The sequence below is a fragment of the Lepisma saccharinum genome, chromosome 24 (assembly GCF_977018435.1).
Source record: "Lepisma saccharinum chromosome 24, izLepSacc3.1, whole genome shotgun sequence".
In the NCBI taxonomy this organism is placed as follows: domain Eukaryota; kingdom Metazoa; phylum Arthropoda; class Insecta; order Zygentoma; family Lepismatidae; genus Lepisma; species Lepisma saccharinum.
The window spans coordinates 46,233,446-46,259,000 of record NC_139252.1 but is presented as its reverse complement, the minus strand read 5'-3'; the positions used below and the strand labels follow the sequence as shown (position 1 = coordinate 46,259,000).

The 25,555-nt window shown below is 35.6% G+C and overlaps 1 protein-coding gene across 1 annotated transcript in view; it reads right to left on the bottom strand.

The window, feature by feature from the left end:
- Mcm2 (DNA replication licensing factor Mcm2) overlaps positions 1–25,555 on the bottom strand; it is a 33,573-nt gene that overhangs the window by 4,635 nt on the left and 3,383 nt on the right. The window contains exons 4-13 of the mRNA XM_083110324.1: positions 23,232–23,320; positions 20,965–21,139; positions 18,052–18,271; positions 13,792–13,984; positions 12,202–12,637; positions 10,213–10,463; positions 8,944–9,108; positions 8,423–8,749; positions 4,442–4,624; positions 708–866 (exon numbers count right to left, since the gene is read on the bottom strand). Of these exons, the coding sequence (XP_082966450.1) occupies positions 708–866; positions 4,442–4,624; positions 8,423–8,749; positions 8,944–9,108; positions 10,213–10,463; positions 12,202–12,637; positions 13,792–13,984; positions 18,052–18,271; positions 20,965–21,139; positions 23,232–23,320 (2,198 nt within the window). The remainder of the gene's footprint in view (positions 1–707; positions 867–4,441; positions 4,625–8,422; positions 8,750–8,943; positions 9,109–10,212; positions 10,464–12,201; positions 12,638–13,791; positions 13,985–18,051; positions 18,272–20,964; positions 21,140–23,231; positions 23,321–25,555) is intronic.

Here is a 25,555-nt window from a genome sequence, read left to right as displayed (position 1 = left end):
TTATTTATTTAGTTTATTTATTTATTTGTTTAATTTTTACAGATGACGCAGAAACAACTGATACATCGTCTGGTCCTGTCCTGCAGCCACTTTTTCATACAAAAGATAATTACTTGTAATCTGTAATTATTTTTTGTTATGTGCACATAAGAAGTATTCTTATGCAAGATTCAAAAGATGTATTGACAGTTTATGTAGTTAATTATTGAAATTTCCAGATTACGAACTTAAAATATTTCTATATTAACATTTGTTACAATGTTGTACTTTTTTTTCTTCAAAAAACATTGTTGAAAAAATATTAAAAAATGTCTGAAAATGAAAAGAAAATTTAACAAATTTTTGTTCATTGAAAAGAGGAAATCTTTTAGATTTAAGAAATATGTGGTAAATAAAAACAAATTAAAAATATTTTTTCTATGATTTTTTTAAAAACAACCAAAAACCGCAGACCAGAGGTAAAAATGCTGCATTATGAGGCCAGACCCGAATGTGTTAAAAACACACACACTCACTATATATCAGCGGAATCTCAATTTTATATTTTTCTGAGACCCTTGGTTGGAAAACTTAAAATGAGGGAAAGTGTAAAATCAAGCAAAAGTTTTTAACACTGCTTTAAGTATAATGGAGGGAAATGTAAAATCCAGGAACAAAATTGAGGTTCCACACCATGTATTAATAATTCACAGACTAGAAATACTCACTCTTTGTACAAATTCTTTCTCCTTCATTACAATGTGTGACTGGTCACGCCCAGCTGGCCGACATCTTATGAACAGAAGCTGATCCATTGCCATCTGACGCAAGATGTAATACAGAAGCTCGTTGTTGTCCTTCTTGTAAGAGAGGTATTTCTGGAACGTCTGTAATATAACAATAACTACAATGAAGGTTTATTTAAGCCCTCAAGCAGGGATTTGAATGCCCTGTGTGCTCTACCTCATGTGGTGTTTAAATCAACCAGTTTATTGCGTTTTTTGCTATGTATCAGTTCAAATCTGTCTTGTTTCATTTTACAAATATGGGAACATCAATAACTCTCCAGTGTGCCTCTGCATTATGCCCTTGAACATCAATAACTCTCCAGTGAGCCTCTGCACTATGCCCTTGAACATCAATAACTCCAGTGAGCCTCTGCACTATGCCCTTGGACATCAATAACTCCCCAGTGCACCTCTGCACTATGCCCTTGAACATCAATATCTCCAAGAAATATATTTCCCTTATCCTGCTCTCCCAATCCCTAACACAAGACAATTTAGGAGTGCAGCCTAAATCCTGTTGTGCACATACAGTATGTAACATTCTTATTCGTACACACGGATTTTCAAAGAAAATGCTGTAATATCTGAAAGAAAACACACTCTTTTGAAATAGTTTCTTTACAATTCAATAACTAATATCATTAGGAACATAAAATCTTGCCCAAATTCTGTATAACCAATGACAATAATAAATTAAATGAAACTGAAAGAGAAACATGCCATTTTTTGTACAACTTTTCTATTCATACACTTAATAATATAAAAGAAAAAAGTATATTCAGAGCAAATTGACTGACAGTTCTAATACTTTGATGTTTATCCTTTGGCTTTAATTACTGCTTGACACCTGTTCTTCATAGAATTAACCAGTTTCCGACATGTTTCAGAGCTTATTTTATTCCACTCGGCTTGCACAACAGTTTTCAACTCTTGTTTGGACTTGACACCTGCTTTATGGACTCGCCTCTTCAAAATTGCCCATAAATGCTGAATGGGATTTAAGTCTGGACTTTGAGCTGGTGTTTGTAGTAGTTTGGGCACATTCCATATTAGCCAATTCATGTTAACTCGCGCCTTATGCTTACTGTCATTGTCTTGTTGGAATTTGTAGATAGGCGGCATGTCCATTTTTTGGGCACTCTGCTTTACATTGTTCTTCAATACGTCCAAATAGCCATATGCATCCACGATACCATTAATAAACTGGATGGTACCAACACCTCTGGACGACATACAGCTCCAAATCATTAATGACCCACCACCGTGTTTAACTGTTGGAACTGTGTTAATGTGATCATTGTCTTTATTTGATTTTCTCCAGACCCTATTTATCCCATCTGACCCATATATATTAATCTTGGACTCGTCTGACCATATTACACTATCCCAAAATTTCTGGTCTTTGTGGATATGCTCTTTCACGAATGAAAGTCTATTCCTGCGATTCACCTTATTTACATACGGCCACTTTCGTGGTATTCTGGCATGATATCCATGCTTCCACAAGGCACGTCGGACAGTTTGATCGGACATCATCTTGCCAGCAACATTTTCTACTAAAGGTCGTAACTGAGGAACACTTAGTCGGGGGTTTTTTTGCACTCTTTTTAAAATAAAGCGTTCATCACGTTTATTCAACCGTCTCTCTTTTGGTTTTCTCGGCACATTCTGTGTTGAACCTTCCTCTCTAAATTTATTTACTATGCATTGAACTGTGGAGTGTGATTTATTGACTGTTTGTCCAATTTTTATTTATTTATTTACGACTTTGTTTACATGGCGACATGTTTTTCTTAACGAATAACCTCTAAGGGCCAAATTTATAATAACATCCTTCAGATCGGAACTAAGTTCCTTCACCTTGCCCATTTCGAACATGCTGATAGATAGACGATAGGCCTACAACAATACCTATTCCAGCATTCCGCTTGACGGGGAACGCGCCTGCATGTTCAAACTTGTTACGAAGTTGCAAACTACACGAAATCGCTCGAATAGCGGCGCCGCTGTATGCGAGGAAGATTGAAACTCTTGCCTGTACGAATAACAATGTTGCATGAAACATCGAGTTTTTCTCTTTCACACAAATTATATGCTCTGTTTATACACTTTGAACATACATTTTTATTGAGATTTGTTGGTGAAACCTTCATTAACATTAATTTCCAGGTACATATGAAAATTATTATATTTACTAGTAGATATGACATTTTTTCCTCGGAAATTCTATGTGTACGAATAACAATGTTACATACTGTATGTTAGTCTCCTTCATAATGTTCATCATCTTTTCATCAAAGAACAATAAGAACAAGTAATTTTAACGAGTAACGCCAATAATTTTAATGATCTGGCAATTCTGGAAATAGCCTTTGACTGACTGAAAAACTATGCCATTTTGTTGTTTAGTTTGTTTACATAAGGTAAATGTCTAAATACACAGATTCAATTCTTAAAGTAAACCACATTTCAGTCACCCTGGTTCAATGCATCAATTAAGGAAATGGATGACCATTCTTTAGGGAATGTTTACAATATCAGCTCAGCAGAATATTAGTTATTAGGTCATCTTTGTTCAATACTAAACAGCTACGTTCTTCCAGTAAATTGTCACATCTGAATATATGTGCATTAAAGTATTGTTTTTATACATCATTTACTATTAAACTAACGACACTAAAAATCACATTCATGCAAGTTAGGAAATATCTTACCAATATTAGCTTTCACGATGTTCGAACTATTTTCATCTTTAATATTACCATCATTTGTATTTGTTGACAGTTCTCTAAAAGTGCCAATATAAATCAGGATTCTCCAATTTTCATTTTTGTTATCTTACAGTTAGTAAAACCATTACACTTCTAAGCATGTGACCCTCCATCAATCCATGTTCACTGAATTTCTGTTTGGAATCAATTACCATATTTGCTGGCGTATAAGACAAATTGCACCCACTTTTATGTACACATTTTTGCGGAAAAAGATGGATATTATAATTAATTTACAGTATTTCAAATATAGAGTAATATGTAGGTCTACTTTCAACAAATAGCTTACCTAATCTAACTAAAAGAATACATTTTAATCTTCTTTGTCACACACCGTCTAACTCAGAACAGAAAATTTCCAGAAATGAAGGCAATCACAAACTGTGTAAGACGCATCTTGTCTTTCAGACCTACTTTTAAAGGAAAAGAGTGCATCTTATACGCCAGCAGATATGATATATCTGACAAGATAGATCCTACACAGGAATAAGTGGAGACAGAATTTCAGTTATTAAAAAAATTAAGGCATCAAAGCAAAGTATGTCAATACGGTGGAACCCCAATTTCACATTTCCCTGCATTATACATGTGACATTAACTATGGTACCAACATAGTAAAATGTTAATAAATTTTCCTCAATTTTACATTTTCCTGTATTTTAAGTTCTTTCAGCTTGGTTCCCTGAAAAACGAAAAATCAAGGTTCCACTGTATAACTTGCATTTCACAATATATCAATTTCAAAACTGTTTTTGTACTAAAATTTTTATTCTCATTCACCACAATTATATTTCTCTATCACTATATCAATGGAAAAAGGTGAATTTCAAAGATTTAGAATTTGTCTTAAAAAAAGACAATCTCCTAACAAGTACACAAAAAATGGTAAAAACATAAACTTACATTCCGCATAGCTCTCATAACACTGTACTTCTGGGTCTCCACAAAACTTTCCAACATCATTCGAATTGCCATGTTCACATCATGCTCCAACACATGTTCCCTCAAATGCATCTTTGCATGGGCTTCTGACATTCGGATCACACTTTCTATGTGACGGACAGTGATCGGCAAACTTCCTGTAGCCTAAACCAATAAACTAAACATGAAATCATTACATGTCACAAATATTAGACATTTATAAGTACTTTTCAATTAAAATATAAACAAACGTATAACCTATGATATTAGAATCTTCCCTTAGTGAATTACGAGGGGGTATCAAAAAAGATTTGCCTGTGAGGTATAATTTGTTTAATAATGGAAAGCTTGAAACAATGAACATACATATAGTTTGCCTGTAGTCTCCTTTACTCAACGTTACCCTTCCACACAGTTCCCATCACGTTCGATGCCTCATGAGCGAGCATTTTACGCAGGCCTCAAAAACAGTTTGGAAAAATTCCACAGAGCACTCCCTACCCCACCGTTCAGAGCTGTTTGCACCTCCTGCAGGTCCTCTAATCTCATGCCAAGAAGCAGAGACTTAGCTCAGACTTTATGGTATCCCAAACTCTCAATCATTGCATGTGATGACCCATAGGACATGTGCACTGCATCAGAAATTTCCTGGATGGTGATGCGTCTATCCTCTCGAATGAGATCATCATCCCTGTGGCGGTTCTCGTCGGTCAACGATGTTGATGGCCTACCATTCCTTGTCATGTCCACACTTTCGGTTTCTCCCACTTTGAACTTAACTACTTAAGTCTGTGCTTCGTCGCATGAGATTCGATGACCTACAGGAGGTTAAAATAGCTCTGAACAGTGGGGCAAGGAATGTTCTGTGGAATTTTTCCAAACTGGTTTTGAGGGCTGGATAAAACGCTGGCACAAATGCATCGAACGTGATGGCAACTGTGTGGAAGGGTAATTCTGAGTAGATGACACTACAGGCAAACTATATGTATATTCGTTTCAATCTTTCCATCATTAAACAAATTATACCTCAACAGGCAAAACTTTTTGATACCTCCTCGTATTATTTGAGAGTTCAAACTCTGACATTTGTACAAATTTGCAGCCTTGAAATTCATTTCTCTCGATGATTAAGTGCTTTCTTTGGTTTGCATTGCTCTGGCTTGCTCAGTCGCTATCTTTGTGTGAGCTTAGATTAAATGTGAAAAAAGCTTATCGTCAATCCTTCACACAACTTTGCTATATGCTTGCTATGACATCTTAACAGAACAAAGCAAATGCTTCTGTGCGACATTAAAATCCTATAAAACCTTTAAAAATATATAAAAACATTTAAAAAAGGCTTGGTTTAGGTGCATATACCTAAAATAGGTTCTAACAAGGAAAATAGGTTTCTTTAGGCACTTCATCAGTTTCTTAACAAAACGCTGACAACTTATTATTTCTTACATACCTGTAAAGGGAAAAAAATAGGTTAAAAACTTAAAATCCGAGGTCTAATAATAAAGTCTGCTTTGGTCAGCATTTTTAGTGTATTCATTTCGTATTGAGGCACATTTTTGTCGCCCAAATTTTGCATTTAAAAATTGTAGGTCAAGAATATATTAGTCATTGTGAATTTGAGTCATAAAACGTTTTGCATTGTTGCAAGATTATGTACTGGGATAAAATTTGGACAATGAATGTAAGTAGAGAAAATGCAACTTGTATATCAAAATTATTATTATTATTACTACTACTACTACTAATGTATTTTTAAAAATTGCATACATTTGTAATTTCCATATTCTGTATATCCATACAAAATTTGTATAGCTGTATACTGATAATAATAGTAGATAATCAGTGTAAAATAAACTTAAGCTTAAATGTAACCCTACTGCAAAAAATAAGAACCAGCCCCCGTGGCAGAGTGGTTAGCACATCGCTCTACGACGCCAGGGGTCCCGAGGAATCCTGGCCTGGGCATGAATGTTTGTGAGTGTCCATTCATCAAATCATCACTCATTTATCCTCATCTTAGCAAATTAGCCAAAAGTGGCACAAGATGCGAAGTAAAAATAAAGCAATTCAAGCATTCAATTCAAGTATAGGTCATAATTGTATCTGGTATATGAACGAGATGTGTCTCTCATCTCAAACAATACCGAACGAAGTGTGGATTAATGTCACTTATAAATTAATTCTCCGAAAGTAGGTATTAAGCATGAACAGAACAAAAATACTCTTGAGGAATTACAAATGTTATAAGCCAGTTCATGGCCGGGAGTTATTGACTGTCATCCCCAACCAATCCGCTTTTTTCGATTCCGGGTTCGAGTCCTGGTCTGGCAATCTCTTTTCTAAGTGTCCCTTCATCAATTTAATCTATCATCAATCTTCATAGTTGCGACTAATTAGAAAAGTGACATAAAAGCAAAGCAAAATAAGAACAAATAAAAATAATTGTAAAATGACTACAACGTCAGAACTACATTTGAAAAATAAAATGCGAGCAGAAGGTTCATCTTCAAACAGGCATTTGGGAAGAATTGTGTAGACAGACAGCATGCTCCCGAAAGTTGCCAATCCACGTGTAGCATGACCTTCGATACTGGAGTTGTGCTTTTCACGAAAGTTTGCTTGACGCTCCTCAAGCGTCTTATCACGAATACTTCGGTTTTGTTTGACTTTGTGTTTTAAGTCCACTTTATGCACAGTAAGGCTAATTGGCACTGGACCTACAGTTTAAAGTGGAATCCAAACCACTATGTGCCTCCATCAGGTAACGAACCCAGGACACCTTGATAACAAGGTGACGACGCTACCACTGCGCCATCGGTAGAGGCACATATTTTTGGTAGATAAAAAATCAAAATTTCGGTACAAAAACAGTGTCAATTTCAGGTGCAAAAGTGGTAAATAAAATGAAATTTTGCTGTTATAGCAGTGAAAAAGCACCATATAAAATGACATCTTGGTTTTAAAAAATGTGAATATAATCCCAAATTTGATTTAATAGCACATTAAATCATTAAGTTTATTCCTGTATAAAAGATTCCATTTTAGCTTCTCAAATATTTACAGCAGAATTAATCAATTTTCCGTGAATTGCATAACTCACAGGATACTTAAGAAAGTGTCGCGTCGGTATATAAACGGTAAATTTCGAGTTTAAGAGTCTATTTCGCGTTTTGCAGTTCATTCCGCATCATTTCGTGAGAAAACAGGGTAGAAAAATGCACCTCACACCTTTCAGAAACATGAAAAATTAACATTAGAATGTGTTAGCCATCAGGAAGGCGAGAAAGTCTCAGTGTTCGCAGCATTGCCAACTTATTTTCAGTCGGGAAAATCTTTTTCCTCCTATTTAATTTACCGTTGGCTGTACAGGTGGACGAGATGATTCGAGCTGACAGGCAAATGACTGCAGACAGCATAGCAACTGCAATAGGATGTTCTCATGGTTTAACCCACAGCATGATGCATAATCATTTGAATTTCCGAAAAGTGTGCATATGGTGGCAGTAAATGTTTCATTAATGATGAAGATGTTGAACATGAGGTGCGACTGTGGCCAGTAGAGCAGCCTGCAGCAGGATTTGGGGCACTGATAAAGCAATGGGATAAATGTATCAACGTACTGTATGCAAGAAGAGGGAGAGAGAGAGGGGGAGGGAGGGAGAGAGAGGAGGGAGGGAGAGAGAGGAGGGAGGGAGAGAGAGGGGGAGAGATATGATAGATAGATATAGTATTTTTTTTAATACACAATTGTGACCTACTTACTGACTTACCCTTGTATCTAGTTTATACAATAATCATATATATCAACTGGCATTCAAATCTGGATATGCTAATTTGCAGTCTCGCTAATGCCAAGCTATCAAACAGCAATAACAAAAGAGCATCAATATGTGTCAAGTTAAAACCAGGAATGCATTGGTACCGTTAATTTAATTTTTGGAGTCACTGCAGCTGTATACTTACCAGAGATTCACGTCTCAATTCACTGTACATTTTAGCAATCTTGTCTTGATCTATGTTCTCAAGCTTTGGTTTAATGTTTTCACGGGCATACACTATATATTTCTTCAGAAGCTGCTGAGGGATTTTTTCGACATCTCCCAAAACAATCTCCACAGGATCCTGCAAATTCTTCTCCGTCTGGTCATCTTTTTCCTTCCTCAGTGGGTGGTGGCGGACGTGAGAGTTGACCACGAAGCGGGCAAGTTGCTGATCCTGCATGTAGTCCACTTCATCTCTCACTACACACAAAATGTCAAAACGAGACAAAATTGGATCCGACAAGTTCACCTGTAAAGATGAGGAATGCGTGCAGTGGAAATTATGCTATTCAACCAAATTAAGAATCACAACTGTTGTGATTGTTAGCTTCAATTAGTAATCCAGATATTGAAAATGTAATCAACTAAAACAGACAATATGGTTGTTTTCAACAAAAAAAAACAGTTTCCAAACTAAGGTATAGCAAACTATGATCTACTTACATTGTCTGCAAATGTTAAGCTTGGTTTGTAACGACCACCAATTGGATTAGAAGCTGCTATTACAGAACACCGAGCTTGAAGAGAGGTAACAATTCCTGCTTTGGATATTGAGATTGTTTGCTGTTCCATGGCTTCATGAATAGACACACGGTCTTGGTCATTCATCTGTAACAGAAGTAAAATTCTCTCACATGCTACCAGAAACATACAACAGAAAATAGGGATGGGACCAATTAATCGGTATCGGCCGATATAGGCATATCGGTGTATCAGTAAAATTACCGATTATTTTACCGATCTGATATATCGATTATAATTTTTTTATTTTTTAGTGCAAAATTTTGCCATTGTGTTACAATTTTTATGGATAATCTCCATGCCCTACTTTCTAAAAAAGTAAATGTCTAAACATGCAACTTGTCTTTCACTGCAGTCACCTCGAAATACACATTTATTAAGGAGGTCAATGAAACTTTCAGGTTCTTCAAGGACCATTTCTAATTTTATATCGGATTGGTAGAATATCAGTTATCGATATCGATAAATTTTATATCGGTACTTTATCGGTATTGGCCAAAATTTCATATCGGCCCATCCCTAACAGAAAATCTATAAATATACAACAGAAACTGGAATTACTGCATTTACTATCTTATCGACATGTTAATTAATTACACTTGTAAAGGAGACAATCACTTTGTGAACTATGACCTAATAGAGTACTGTATAAGCCTGCACTTTATTTTAACAAATATTTCTAGGCTAGTTAAATAAATTACCTAATTTGTCAACATATAAGATGCATTATTTCCCCTTTAAAAATAGGCTTGAAAAACAAACTTATACACTGCTACTCGGGTATAAGGAAGAGACCTAGCATATCACAAGTTGGTGAATGGGTCAAAGTTTCATGAGATGCTGTGAAAACTGAGACAGTGGTTAAATCATGCATGAACTGTGGAATTGGTAATGCACAGGATGGTACAGAGGACAATTTGTTGCAGGAGGACTCAGATTCTGATTAACAGGTTTCAAGAGACTTTTCATTTAGCTCAGGAGATGAATGTCTGCATTTTGATGAACAAGATTAAAATGTATTCTTTTAGTTAGATTAGGTAAGTTATTTGTTGAAAGCAGACCTACATTTTACTTTATATTTGAAATACTGTAAATTAAGTATAATATTCAGTGATAAACCTCTCTCCTTAAAAATGTGCACAAAATATACTGCTTTATAAATTGCGCACAATATAAAAAATTATTTTGTACCTTATCAAACTCGTCAATCAAGCAAACGCCCTGATCTGCTAACACCAAGGCACCTGCTTCGATCGTCCAGTCTCTTGTTCCCGCATCCCTCTTGACGAATGCCGTGAGACCTACAGCAGAAGCTCCCTGACCAGTCGTAAAGATAGCCCGTGGAGCAATTTTCTCAACATGTTTAAGAAACTGAGATTTTGCGGTTCCAGGATCTCCGCAGATCAGGACGTTGATGTCTCCTCTAACCTTGTGCTTCTTCCCTGGAAACAGAAAGGATGCATGTAAGAAGTGCAGGAGCAATAGGATCTGGTTAGGTATACTAGTACAATATATGTTTCAAGAAAGAGAGACATTTTAAGCCTGAACATCACTGACAACTAGGAAATGTACTGATATATTTTTATTCTTATACCAATAACAAACAGTGTAATGATCTGTTACACTTGTAAGAACAATAAAATGAAATGCTAGAAGTGCTTGCTCAAATATAGCTGACCTCTGTGCTTAGTCAGGGGTCCCAGGTTCGAATTACAGCTTGGGCATGGGTGTTCTTCGTAAGAGTCCCTTCGTCACTTTCATCATATCATCACTTATCCTCACTGTCATGATTAGCCAAAGGTGGTAGAAAAGTGATGATAAATAACAAAAATCATAAAATCATCATAAAGACTCCTTAAAGAAATTATTTTTTCTTGTATGTACGCATTGCTTGCATTGTAGAATTATTTCTCTTGTAGTCTACAGTTGTTGCAAGCATAAAAAAACAGTTTTTTTGTTGTGATGTTTCAGAACACATGCTCCCTTCATCATAAATGACTGATGAAAAACTGTTGTTATACTTGTAACAACAGTAGACTACAAGAGAAATACTTACAGAAATTATATAACAGAAATACCGTATTTACGTGTGCATAGTGCATGTGCCTGTATACTGCGCACTCTGGCTTTGGATGGGTAAAAGTGACAAAAAATTATATCTCGTATATAATGTGCAGTACAATCCAGTTTCAAGAAATGGCTTTATTAGTTGTAGGTCATAAAGCTGTTGCTATGCTGATCCATAATGAATGACGTCATACCCATTCAATTGCTCATTCCTTCTTTTTCCAAATATATACTTTTTCTTTCCGTAACTAATGTAACATTTATACGAGGCACATTCAGAATCTTCCAAATAGCAGTTAGCAGCACAAGATTTCTTCCATTAAGGAATTTACACACTCCATGTATGTCATATTATTTGGCCAGTAATACATTTTAATTTTTTTTCCCTTACGTTTTCTTTCAAAGTACCATAAAAATCAGAATGTTTCTTTTCTTCATTTTTTGATGAACTTATTTCAACTGCATTTCACATTAGTGTTGTTATCTTGAACAGAATACTGTTTCCATATTCAGAAACTGCAGGATTCAAGCTTTACGATATATAGCATGATAGGGTTCCGTAAACATAAAAAATCAATGCAAGTGTCCCAAAATCATGTAATGACCCTGTACGATTTCATGTTGGCTGTCTGAATTATTCCGTGTATAATACGCACCATAGTTTTTGGGGGCAAAATTTTTGGAAAAAATTGCACATTATACATGAGTAAATATGGTACTATTAACTCTGATAAACTTACTTTTCATTTTTCCGCATAAATTTATGTGGAAAAATGAAAAGTAAGTTTATCAGAGTTAATTAACTATCTCCACGTAACCTCCAAACAGATATCTTTAGATACAATAGAAATACTATTGGCAAATTTACCAACTTCTATTTGCTTTTCTGTGTGTTCTATTTTGCCACTTTGGCTATAAGATGATGTGCCTGCCTCATGATTAGACAAAAAAAAGATAAAACCATGAGTTCATTGACATTTCAACTCATGTAGATTTCCATGATTTGGAGGTTTTTCAGCTCTGATGAGTCCCTGTAATACTAACGTGGCACAAATAAATCTAGATGCTTTTGAGAAAACAGTAAACTAAGACTAGAAAGAAATTTGAACACACCTGGATTCTTTGGTTCCCCACCAAACAATGTTAAAGCAAGGGCCCTCTTTATGTAATCATGCCCATAAATGGAAGGTCCAATACTAGCAACAATTCTATCTGAAATCCTATGATCGTTGCTCAGTTTTGTGATGGCAGAAATGTCATCTTCAGTCAACGACTGTACAACCTGCTTGCAGTCTTTCACAAGAATGTAATTCGCCACTATCACGGTGGAGAAAACTGGAAATCCATGTTCGGTGTTCAGGGAAGATTCAAAGTTGCTCGTGTACACTCCTGTCACGTCTATTTCATCCCCAGGTTTGCATCGATCGCAAAGGTCGGCCAGGAGAATGCAGTCTTTGGCTCTAGGTATGCGTCCTGCAGGCATCTTTCCTGGAGACTCCTGTATGGTTATCTTTTGATAGTTTCTGTAAATGGTTTGTTCCATGTTGACCTGGAATTAAAAGGTTTAATTAATTAATGTTCGTGAAAATTAAACATCCGAAGCACACATGCTCCAGTACATGAATATCTTAAGTTCAAAGCTAAATTCAGGAAATACAGTGCAACCTCTTAAATTTTCTCTACTTTCAGATGTGAAAACTATCAGTGTCGAAATTATTAACTGATCAGTATACAAAAAAACTGAAAAATTACTAGAGGCAAGATTTTTATGTAGTTACATGTGCTCTTATTTCTATGTAGCAAAGCAAAAAATAGAAAATTATCAACAAGTTACAATGTTATTAATAATATGCATGTACTTTCTTGTCACATGTTTTTACATACCTTGAGGTATATTACATTTCTCAATTAGGGTACATATTGTTACATAAAAATGCAGTATTTGTGCCATTCCCTAATTTTCATTGGGTGACAAGCATGTATGTGGGATAAATTTAATTAAATTTTAATTTAATCTTGATTAAATGTTCTGCAGGATAGTGTTGCAGGATAATGTAAAATTGAGTAAATAATTCTAATACTGGGACCTGGAAAGTTAAATGTATAATATAGGGAAATGTAAAATATGGGAATGTACAATCAGGTTTCGCTGTATAATTTCTCTAATTCCAGAAATAGTGTTTCCAGGTCAGCAATTTTGTACCGTATTCTTCCAAATTCACTTCAAATAAAAACTGACAAACTAATTTAGTATAATTACTTTTTTCTGTCGGAAATCTAAAGTGTAACACTACAATGAAGACACAAAAATATACTTGCTATTTCTTTAAAACTTATTTCAGTGATTTTTCTACACATTTATGCACAAACTTTGCTTGTTTTGGTTACATCAAAATTCGGGCCTTACTAATTTAATTACAGTTTACTGATAAACTAGCATTTTATAAGTGAAACTAGGATTTCATTTTTACAAAAAAATATCTGGTTAACAAGTTATCATACACATCTTATTGAACACAAAAATTATATTTTTTATGAAGACATTTTTCAGTATTTATAAGAGTCAATGTGCAAGAAACATTTTCATAACTGGGTTATTTTGTCACAATAATAGTTATTACTACTAGCATTTCTGTGTACCAATCCTTTCACATTTCCCTGCATATTTTAACAACTTTTGCAAGGGAAGTATGCATTACGTACCAAGAAGGGTCCTGTGCTCTGACACTCAGGGCATGACCCAGGTCTGATCTCCTTACTCATGGACTGGACAAAAGGCCCCAACACAAAACCACACTTGTTGCAATCATACTTGACAACTGATAGCTGGGGAAGGACGCTGGTTGCAGCAGCCACAACACCCTGCGTGCGCACCAACTGATTCAAATGGACATTCCTGCAAGAGATTTATGAAGCAATGGTAGCGATTGTTATATTTCTTATGGTAAGTAGGATGTGGAGCTACATTCAGCAAATATACAATCTATGTGCGCTAAATGTTATAATGTATTAGTAGACATATGCATATTTTGTTTTTGATGGAAACTTGAAATGTGAAAGAACATATTGTAATGTTAATTTTTCATGAAAAAATTCAAAGCAAAAATGGACTATTAGAAAGGTAGTTTATTTTGTGTAATAAGTAAAGTTTATATTCACCGTTTTAAGACCAAAATGCCATTTTATGTACAGTTTTTGATCCAAAAATATGCACAGTTCTTGTACTGATATCTTGATCTTTTATTCACCTTAAATATGTGGCCCTACTTATTAGCTATGGATAGGCCATATGAAATGTACATTACAATATTCAAAAAAGAGTAATACAAATAATTTTCCCTATGTGACAAAATATCTTATTCAGAACCTCAAAATGGCAATCAAAATTATTTTTTCTGAACACAGCAATTGATTTTCACATTTCTTGTGGATGCATCGATCTTGTAGTGGTTCAGTCAGTCCAGGTGATATGTTTGGTAGTGCTTGGTGATTACAACGGAATCTTGATTTTACGTTCCCGGTTTTATATTTTTCTGCATTCTACATTTAATCATGATCCCAGGAGAGCAAAATGCTTTTCCTGCATTTTACACTATTTTGCCTTAGTCCCCTGAAAAAACAAAATCAGGATTGCAAAGTATGTTTCTACCATGTTCTGTTTGCTGTCAGTGGTACAATTCTACATGCTCAGATTCTTTATTTTGGTTTAGGTGACCTCTTTAATGGAAGAGAACATATTTTTGTTGTTGGGTATTCAAGTATTATTTACTATAGTTTTCTTATCTAGTGATACATTTCAGCCCCTTTTGGTAAATAATGAGTAGAGCAGAGGCATGCAAATTTAGTTTTTAATGAAAACACGAAATATGAAATAACATGCTGTAATGTTCATTTTTCATGTTTGAAAATGCAAAATTAACTCTTACACATGAAATTTACCATTTACAGTCAACTCTCGATTCTACGACCCCGGGTATAACGACTCCCTCGAAGTAACGACCCTTTTCCCGGAAACCGTGGAAAATTTAGAAAAAAGTTGAAAAATTTGAAAAATTGAAGGAAATCGGCCAAAAAATGCATTGTTCTTTTTCCACTCATTCCCTTCATGAGCGCTCTACCATTCACAATTGGGTCTGAACTAAAAATAGACACCACCACACCATGCTTGAGTGATATCCAATAGCACTTGACCTCTGCCATCCCCTCCCTCATGCGCACCAATGTTACCCTGCACCTGACGGCCGTTAAAAAACGTGACAGGCTTGTTTTGCCACGCTTGCTTTCGATACGCAAGAAGAGAAGATCGAATGTGCTTGGATGTTATTTTAAATCGACCTTGACTTGTTTCCTTGTCCTAAGAGCTGCTGAAAACTCGCGGGTGAGAAAGGGGGGGGGGGAGCAGCCCGAAGTGACTGCTGGACTTGCAGTCTTTGCCAATGTGTATGGCAGGTCAAGCTCTTTCATCGATAAATACACCACCTTGAGAGATAAGATCGCAGGAATGTTCCAAAAAACAGATGCGTGGCAACTGGAAGTCTGGCCCATCTGTCCGGCTCTGACCTAGAGTTCAGCAGGTTCCCGTGAGTGAGCAACTCTCTACCTTGTAGCAGACAAATTCCGGTAACTGCTTTCATTCAAAACGTGTTCTTTGTTCCCATCAACACTTCATAAAAAAGCGAAACTGTTAAGAGATAATCAAAACCACATAGGCCAACTAAAGATCATCAACCAGCTTTATGCATTGTCATCCAGGTTTCTCCCGTTGCCCACTTCATACATTTTCCTAATTGTGTCGATGTCGCGATGCCGATTGTTTCAGCCACGATTTTCTAGCTCGTGTGTGCACATGGGCTGATTACAGGCGAGGGTGGAAGTGGACCCAGCCCTCTTCCTTTCCTCTGACGTCTAAAATGGGGCAACCAGTTCTGGATATATTCTTGAAAACGAACAAAAACCATAGAACAAGTAAAAAAAAAGTGACCCCCTTTTCCCAGCTCATTCTCCGCCACTGGAGTGCACGGCAATGTTGATAATTGCAGAATTCAGGTCTTTTTTTTTATGCTGTTGTCTGCATACGAAATATTACCTGTATTATTGTCTGTTGCATGGTAAAAGGTAAAGCAAGGGTCATTTATTTCTTCTTTACACTGCTGTTAAAAGTTCAGTCTTCGACAGTTGTGTTATCTTTAAAATGCTGGGATTATTCTTTTCCGCCACCTGTTGCTCGAACTTCCAGCCAGTCTCCTTGTTTTTACGATGCAGCTGGCGCCAGTGTTTTGTCTAGCATCTGCAAAGCTCTTGCCTGGATGTAGGAATGGTCGCTGAGACCGATTAAAAAGACATTATTCAAGGGGAAAACTTTTGGAGGAGTGGGTGTTTGACATCGAGAATACTCCTAAATCCAATATTAAATCATCGATTAACGTGAGAGTAAATAACGATCTACCATTTTGATATGTGAAAATGTGCAGTTTCATAAAGTTTGTTTTCAGTTCATTTTATGCTGATGGGCTAATCGGGACTAAATATACAGTTTAAAGTGAAATTCAATTCCAAACCCGAATGACTTTCGACTGGGACGCTGTTTAATGATGTGTCCTAGAATACGCATTGGGTGAAGACAGATCGCAAGTTGCGCATTTCCTTTTTCACACTGGATTACAATGCAAGTCAAGGAACGAGTTTGGACTGCTCCCTTGAATGGGAAGGGGGAGGGTGAATGAAGTTGTTTGAAGCAAAGAAAACGTCACTTATTTTTTGCGATGTATTTTACACAGCCAAACCAGAACGAAAATTACAGCCCCGCCTTTTTTTTTTTTTTGTCTGGTGCCTAGAAAGATTGTGTTGTTTCTCCCGAGAGATCTAATCTTATAAGTTAATCTTGTAACAGACAATGCCCGAGTAGACCTGTATAAAATCCAACATTCATTCTGCCCGATAATCTCCAGACTTTTGCTGGCGCCAGTGTGACTGATGTCAAGATTCTTTGAGTTTCACTTGCAATAAGCGAGAGATTGTTTTCCTTTCCATAGGTCTCGGTGCAAACGGGTTTCTCATGAACTAGAATTGTTAGAATTTCCTGGAAGAGCAACGACTGTGCACAATTGAAAGAAAGTAACATTATTTTAAATTATTTTTTGTGAAAACGTTTCCATGTTCTATTTTCCTTCTCACAACACACGTTTTGTGCATAACAGGTTGTATAACTACCAGGATAAATTGTGTTACATCTCCTAGGTATCTTTGTGTCTGTTTGAGCTGAAAATTGGTGCAAATTCCAATAACGACCACTTTGAAATAACGACCCTTTTCCCAGGAACTGTGAAAGGTCGTTGAATCGAGAGTTGACTGTATATACCGACGCGACACTTTCTGAAGTCTGAAGTATCCTGTGAGTTATGCAATTCACGGAAAATTGATTAATTCTGCTGTAAATATTTGAGATAATTTTAAAACCAAAATGTAATTTTATATAGCACTTTTGATGTGATTATTCACAGCTATAACACCGAAATTTTATTTTATTTTATGTACCGCTTTTGAACCCGAAATAGACTGGTTTTGTACCGAATGTTGTTTTTTTATTTACCAAAAATGTGTGTCTCTAATAATAAGGATGAATGATGATTTGATGAAATAAATGGACACTCTCAAAGAAACATCCATGTCCTGACTGGAGCTTCAGTTGCAAGGATTGTGACTTGGTCATTCTTCAGCACCTTGTTTGGTGAGCAACAGATACAATAGCAGCAACAATAAGAGAAACTAATTCAACACAGGTAAAGCAACAGCAGCAAAAAAATCCGGCAATGGCACGGTACACTAGAGACCCAGGTTCGAGTCGGGGTTAAGCCTGTACTTTTCGCTCCAAAGATCGACATGAGAATATTTCACAAAGTCTAAAATGATTTAGATTTTACCTAAAAGAAGAAAGTAAAGCTAACTATTCAGTCATTTACATACCTGAAATCCCTGAGATCCTCAATCAAAGGAAAATCTGTCAGCCGCACGTGTATTTCATTCGTGACTCTTCTGTACTGGGGAAAAATAAGGACAGCCAAATCCAACACAACTTCTCCCAAGATCTTGAGTATCTCAAAGGGAGCTGAAGGGATGAACAATCCAATAACCTCGTGCTTCAAAGCCAAATGAGTAAAATCAACATAGAAGCTGATCCCATTTCCTGAAAGCAAGATTAACAGAATGATCATATTCAATAAAGTTTAGGAATTACATTTTGTTGTAGGGATGTGCCGATATAAAATTTACCAATACTCGACCAATCTGATATAAAATTCCAAATTTTCCTTGAACACCTGAATGGTTCATTAACCTCCTTAAAAGTTGAGTTCATGTTTTAAGTCCACTTTATGCACAGCTAATCGGGACTGGACCTACAGTTTAAAGTGGGATCTGAACCACTATGAGCCTCCACCGGGTATCGAATCGTGCCATATGCCATCGTGGAGGCATTAACCTCCTTAAGAAATGTATATTTTGAAGTGACTGCTGTGCAAAAGATTGATTGATTGATTTGCTTTATTTTACTTCGCTTGTTGTGCCACTTTTGGCTAATTTGTGAAGATGGAGATGAGTGATGTGATGAAATTGATGAATGAACACTCACAAACATCTATGCCCAGGCCAGGATTCGAACCCCTGACTGCTGGCATCGTAGCATGATGTGCTAACCACTCTGCCACGGGGGTAAAGTATTTTAAAAAAGTAACACATGGAAATTATCCACAAAAATTACAACAAAATGGTATAATTTTGCACTAAATTATAAGGTATTTGTAGATATATCGGATCGGTAAAATAATCAGTAATTTTATCAATAAACCTATGATGACCGATACCGATAGAGTACTGATTAATCTGTCCTATCCCTATTTTGTTGTGTAAAGACAAAATAGAATGGTAGTGGGAATTTGCAACAAATATTGCCCCATATAGAAGTTACATATTTTATCACACTTTGCTATACAGGGTGACTGGTAATTAGATGTATTTTCCCTGAAAGGGGTTAAAGTAGAGACAATTTGCAATAAATTTGACCATATGATACCCCGTCCGAAAATTAGTAGTTTTCGAGATAATCGAATTTCTATTGTTTTTTTAAAAAATGACAATTTTCCACATAAAAAGATGAATTGAGAAAAAATTGCTTATTGTATGGAACTTATTTCAGCGTTTTCTGATAGATAACAAATAAGTCGTTCTTTGAAAAAAAAAAGTTTTTCCAAATAAAAATCACATGTAAGTAACGGGTGGGTCTAAACTTACAAGTGATGATAAAAAAATGCACTCTTAGTTTACTTGGCAACGTATTAATAACAAAAAATGGTATGACACGAAGCATACAAATTACTTTAATTACTTCCTTGTGTCATCTGCTATCCAACAAGGTACAAATGTTGCTAACATTCACATTTGTGTACAAGAAATAATACTTCATTCATCTTCATGTGAATGGAATCAATGAACAATACAATTAAAGAACATTACAAGTCTTGCTCAAAGTGGGCTTCTCCATTACGAATGCAGGCACGCAGGTTTTTATGGACATTTGGTCTCTTAACTCGTGATGTGATGGTGTCCTTGATGTGTTGACCAGCGACAGTGGTTAGATGAAAATTACCCAAAGAAATGGATTGGCCGAGGCGGGCCGATTCCCTGGCCGGCTCGATCCCCCGATTTGGAGCCTTGCGACTTTTACATTTGGAACCACATGACAAGACACCGGTAAACTCGCAAGAAGAGCTCAGGTAGAGGATCTTAACAGCTGGTCAACACATCAAGAACACCATCACATCAGGAGTAAAGAAACCAAATGTCCATAAAAACCTGCGTGACTGCATTCGTAATGGAGATGCCCACTTTGAGCAAGACTTGTAATGTTCTTTAATTGTATTGTTCATTGATTCCATTCACATGAAGATGAATGAAGTATTATTTCTTGTACACAAATGTGAATGTTAGCAACATTTGTACCTTGTTGGATAGCAAATGACACAAGGAAGTAATTAAAGTAATTTGTACGCTTCGTGTCATACCAATTTTGTTATTAATACGTTGCCAAGTAAACTAAGAGTGCATTTTTTTTTATCACCACTTGTAAGTTTAGACCCACCCGTTACTTACATGTGATTGTTATTTGGGAAAAACTTTTTTCCAAAGAACCACTTATTTGTTAGCTATCAGAAAACGCTGAAATAAGTTCCATACAATAAGCAATTTTTTTCTCAATTCATCTTTTTATGTGGAAAATTGTAATTTTTTAAAAAACAATAGAAATTCGATTATCTCGAAAACTACTAATTTTCGGACGGGGTATCATATGGTCAAATTTATTGCAAATTGTCTCTACTTTAACCCCTTTCAGGGAATACATATAATTACCAGTCACCCTGTATATGTAAGTATATATTTTGTAAGTTACATCTTACTAATTACCAGAATTATAGAGACATGTCACCAAAAGAGGAGACTTAAAAAAATCGAAGTAGGAACTAAATAAAATAATTTTAGTCCCACTTTGCAATTTGTGAACACTAATATTAAACACCAGAGAGAAGAAACCATGTATGTGATACGATATCACCAGCTATGGACCCCCACCCTTTCTGTTGTTCAACAGTTTGTGTTAGGAGATGCCAGATGAGTTTTGATTGTTTTCTGGCCAAAAGGTGGAGTTAGCATATATTCAATTCAGTGAGCACTCAGTGTATATAAAATAACAGGATTAACTTGCACTTAACAGAAAGGTAACAACTGGATTATCAACAACCTAAAATTAGCAGGCAATATTCCATCATTTGTTCATTACTTGTCAAGACCCCAAAAGCATTCCATGCACAAATCAACAGGACATACCTTGACACATTTGCCTCAGCCTATTCTTGTACACATAACGTCCTTTTGAATTTTGAAAAGTTTGCACAAAATTCCGGAAACGGTTAGCAATTTCCTTACGTGGTGCAATCATTGACACCCACTCCTTTATTGAATATCCCTTTGTATCTTCCAAATCATCAATTGATTCAATTGCCTACATACATATATATAAAAATAAATCTTCATTAAAATAATTTCAGACACACTGCACAGACATTCTACATTCATCAACTTCAATCAATTTTACTTACAGGTTAAAAATAGAACAATTTTTTTTGTGAAAATGATTAAAAAATAAGGAAATTGAAAAGTTGCATTATGATTAGGGTTGAGGCCATGCAGATATACCAGTGGAATCAGCATCAGGAAGTGTTGGTGGGACTCGTAAAATTATGAATATTTTAAAGAAAAAATCTGGTAGATTGCAACAATGATAGTTCCAGTGGAAAATTTATAAATATTCTGAACTGTTATAATTTCCATGTATGGGAATCAGAAGTATAGTATAGGTTCAAAGTGATACCAAATGAGCCCTAATTACGATCCTATAGCACATGCAGTATTCAATATTCATTACCGTATTTACTCATGTACAATGCACACTCTTTTCCAAAATTTTTGCCCCGAAAAAGTGTGGTGCGTATTATGCACGGAATAATTTTAAAATGTTTACGGAACTCTATCATGTTATATATCGTTGTAAAGCTTGAATTTTGCAGTTTCCGAATATGGAAACAGTATTCCATTCAAGATGGCAACACTTATTTGCAATGCGGTTGAAATAAGCTCATTACAAAATGAAGGAATGTTCTGATTTTTATGGTACTTTGTATGAAAGAAAAGATGAGGAGAAAGAAAATAATTAAAATGTACTACTGGCCAAACAATATGACATACATGGAGTGTGTAAATGCCTTAATGGAAGAAATGTGCTGCTAACTGCTAGTTTGAGGGTCCTGAATGTGCCTCTTATAAATGTTTCGTTAGTCATAGAAAAAGTATATATTTTGAAGTTTTTTTTAAAAAGTAAAGAGGAAATGACAAAAATCACTTATAAAAGTTTAAAGGCCATGTGCCACAATTTTTCACTTTGTAATGTAAGGTTCTCCTCTTGGTCCACATAGCAACAGCTTTACGACCTACAACCAAGAAAGCCATTTCTTGAACCTGGATTGTACTGTGCATTATAGGATGATATAATTGTTTGTCACTTTTCCCTATCAAAAACCAGGGTGTGCATTATACACACGTAAATACGGTATTTATATAAACAAAAATGACAAACGTTTGCTCTCACATTTAGCATTAACCCATGCAATAGGGTGAAAGCTCATTGACAATAATAAGGTACACAGGAAAAGTAATTAGGAATATTACTCATGTCAAAATGACATAACTATGTTAGTGGGTATAGGGAGGATGTGACCCACAGACCATAGTTTGGGCAGCTCTGCTCTCTTTATTATTAATTCTGTTTTAAGTCCAGTATATGCTAATTGAGACTGGACATACAGTTTAAAGTGTAATTCAAACCACTGTCCAAGATGACTCCACTGGGTATCAAACCCACAACCCCTTCCTTACAAAGCGACCATGTTACCAGTATGGCATTGGGGAGAACCCTCCCTGCATTAATGGATGTTAATGTCACCCACTTACATACTGTAGCAAAAATATCTGGATGAAACCATTTCACAAGTCTGCTAACAGTTCATGCCACCTGGTGAAACTAACCATAAGCGATGCAGTACAAATTACCAGCACAAAATAATTAAAATTTAGCTGAAAGTATACTGTTAAGACTGAATACCCGGTGTGTATATATATTAGGGATGGGACCGATTAATCGGTACTCTATCGGTATCAGCAGATATAGGCATATTGGTGTATCAGTAAAATTACCGATTATTTTACCGATCCGATATATCGATAAATATCTTATAATTTAGTGTAAAATTTTGCCATTTTGTGGTAAATTTTATGGATAATCTCAATGCCCTACTTTTAAAAAAAGTAATTGTCTAAATATTCAACTTCTTTTGCACTGCAGTCACCTCGAAACACACATTTATTGAGGAGATCAATGAACATTTCAGGTTCTTCATGGACCATTTCTAATTTTATATCGGATCGGTAGAATATCGGTAAATTTTATATCGGTACTTTATCGGTATCGGCCCATCCCTAATATATATATATATATATAGCTTTTATAAAATATATGTAAAAAAAAATCTACTACTTACATCTGTGTCGTAGACAGATCCAATTGCTTTCTCGGCTAATTCACGCTTCTTCCTTGTTAAATCATCAATGTCTTCCTCATCGCTTTCGTCTGTAAGAAAACAGGATCAACTTTGAATAACAGTAGATAAGCCATGTTACACAGCAGCACTTCAAAGTATGTGCAAAAGCAGAAAACGTATTTGCAAAATTCATAGCGGCCATATTAAAAACTTGAATCAAAGACAATACAATCTGTTGTTTAAAGAAACGAGAGTGTGAAATGCTCAATATTATGAAGGCAATGGAATTAAACATCACTAATGTAAGCCAGAATACATAGTTAAATATTGTTGTATTGTATTTCTATTAGTTAGCATTGCTTTTCTGCCACATTTGGCTAGTTGAAACGATGAGAATAAGGCATGACTACATGAAATTGATGAAGGGACACTCACAAATAACACCCACGCCTAGACCAAGACTTGAACCTGCAAAATTTGGTGGCGACACCAAGCTGACTCATAGTTAAACTATTATGAACAATTAATGATTGTCAGATATCTTCAGAAATGCAGTGATGCCATCTGCAAGATTTAATATGTTCAGTTCAGAGCCAAGTTTAAAACAAATGGTGAAAAAATACCATTACATATACTTCTGAAAGGAAAATCGGAAAGCTAAAAAAGATGCACTGATAAGAGTCCTACGTAGGAAACCATTATTAAGATACTTTAGAGCTAGTTCAATTCTTTAAAATATATTACCTAAAAACTGTGAATCTTTTACAATTTTAAAAAGTGGTTTCCTGAAGTACTTGAATTTGCAAAATCAGGGTAGCTACGATTTATTGATTATGAAATTTCCCCACATTTCCAGGATTTCCAGTCCAAAAATGAAATTCTTCCAGACATGTTTATCATCATGATTTTTGCTTTTAAACCTTGTGTTTTTCAATTAAATATATAATCCGTTAATTATTATGAATATTCACATACACAACTTTTTCGGCAAGAATTTACAATACTCTACCCTTCTGTAATTTCTATGCTACTGCTTATACACACGAAATAATTAGTCGCGATGATTTATCTGAGGTTAACATGGGGTGAGGTGTAGAAATTGTTCATTAATGTGGAGAAGTTGTAAAATAAGCTTTTCTATTCTCGCAATGATCCTCCGTATACAAGTATAAGGACCATATTTGTTGATATGAACAATTGACGTTCGCAATTAGTTACGCTGTCTACAGCATTGCCACACTGATGATTTCATACTTGGAGAGCATGGATCGTGTAAGAATGGCAGAAGAGCACAGTAAAATGTGGACTGATTTGATTACAGGTAAGTTTGGCAGCAATGCATCGATCGTAAAATTGCAGGATACAAAAATGGCATCTTCGATGAAGAACGTTCGCCGTTAAGTGCTACGAAAATAAGATTTTTTATCGGTTCGTTATCACAATTGGCGAAAAACTACTCACGGATAACCCCACTGACAATTCTCGGTTAGGTTAGGCAAACAGTTAAAATTTGGGGTCGTAAACCCATGCAGGGGTAGCCCCACAAACCATTCACGGTAAGGTTATGTTAGGCAAGCATAGTTAAAATTTTGGGTCATAGTAATGTCAGGAATATATATTTTGTTCCTTAAATATTCGAAACTGAAAATCTTGCGATAAATAATGAGCAATCGTGCATTGTCGGTTGCGATCACGGACCCAATTATTTTGCAATTTCTACGCGTGACCCCCAAATTTTAACTTCAAATTCGTGATTAGGAGGCCTCAATTAGTGAATATGCAAAATATTACAAAAATCTGGGAGGGGTCCGGTATTGTAAATTCGCTCCACTTTTTCTGTACCAAATTTCATTCTACATGCACAACACGTGAAAATTCGAAGAGTACAATGTAAAATTACAATCGGCATCAAATGTATTGGGTGCTACAATTACGTGCATCTAGACGTACATTATTTCACCATAACAGAAAAAGTTCATAAACAACAAAATCCTCATAAACCATACACAATTTTTAATTCTCTAGCAGATTTATAGTGTCGTAGAAAATGCTGCTTTTTTGCTTACATTTATAAGTACACAGCATCTCGAGAAGTTTTTGTTGCATATAGGAATTCGATAGGAAATGCCAACAAGACTAAGATCTATAAAGCAATAAACGACAACCTCATCTTCACCAACCATTCCAATAATTATACTCATATTGCCAATGCACTTTAGTTATCAATCAGATATCTGGACTGCAAGTTTTACTTTGATAATCTTTCTAAAATTAGTGAATTATAAAAGTGAAAATTTATTTCAGAAATTTAAAGAAACCATAAT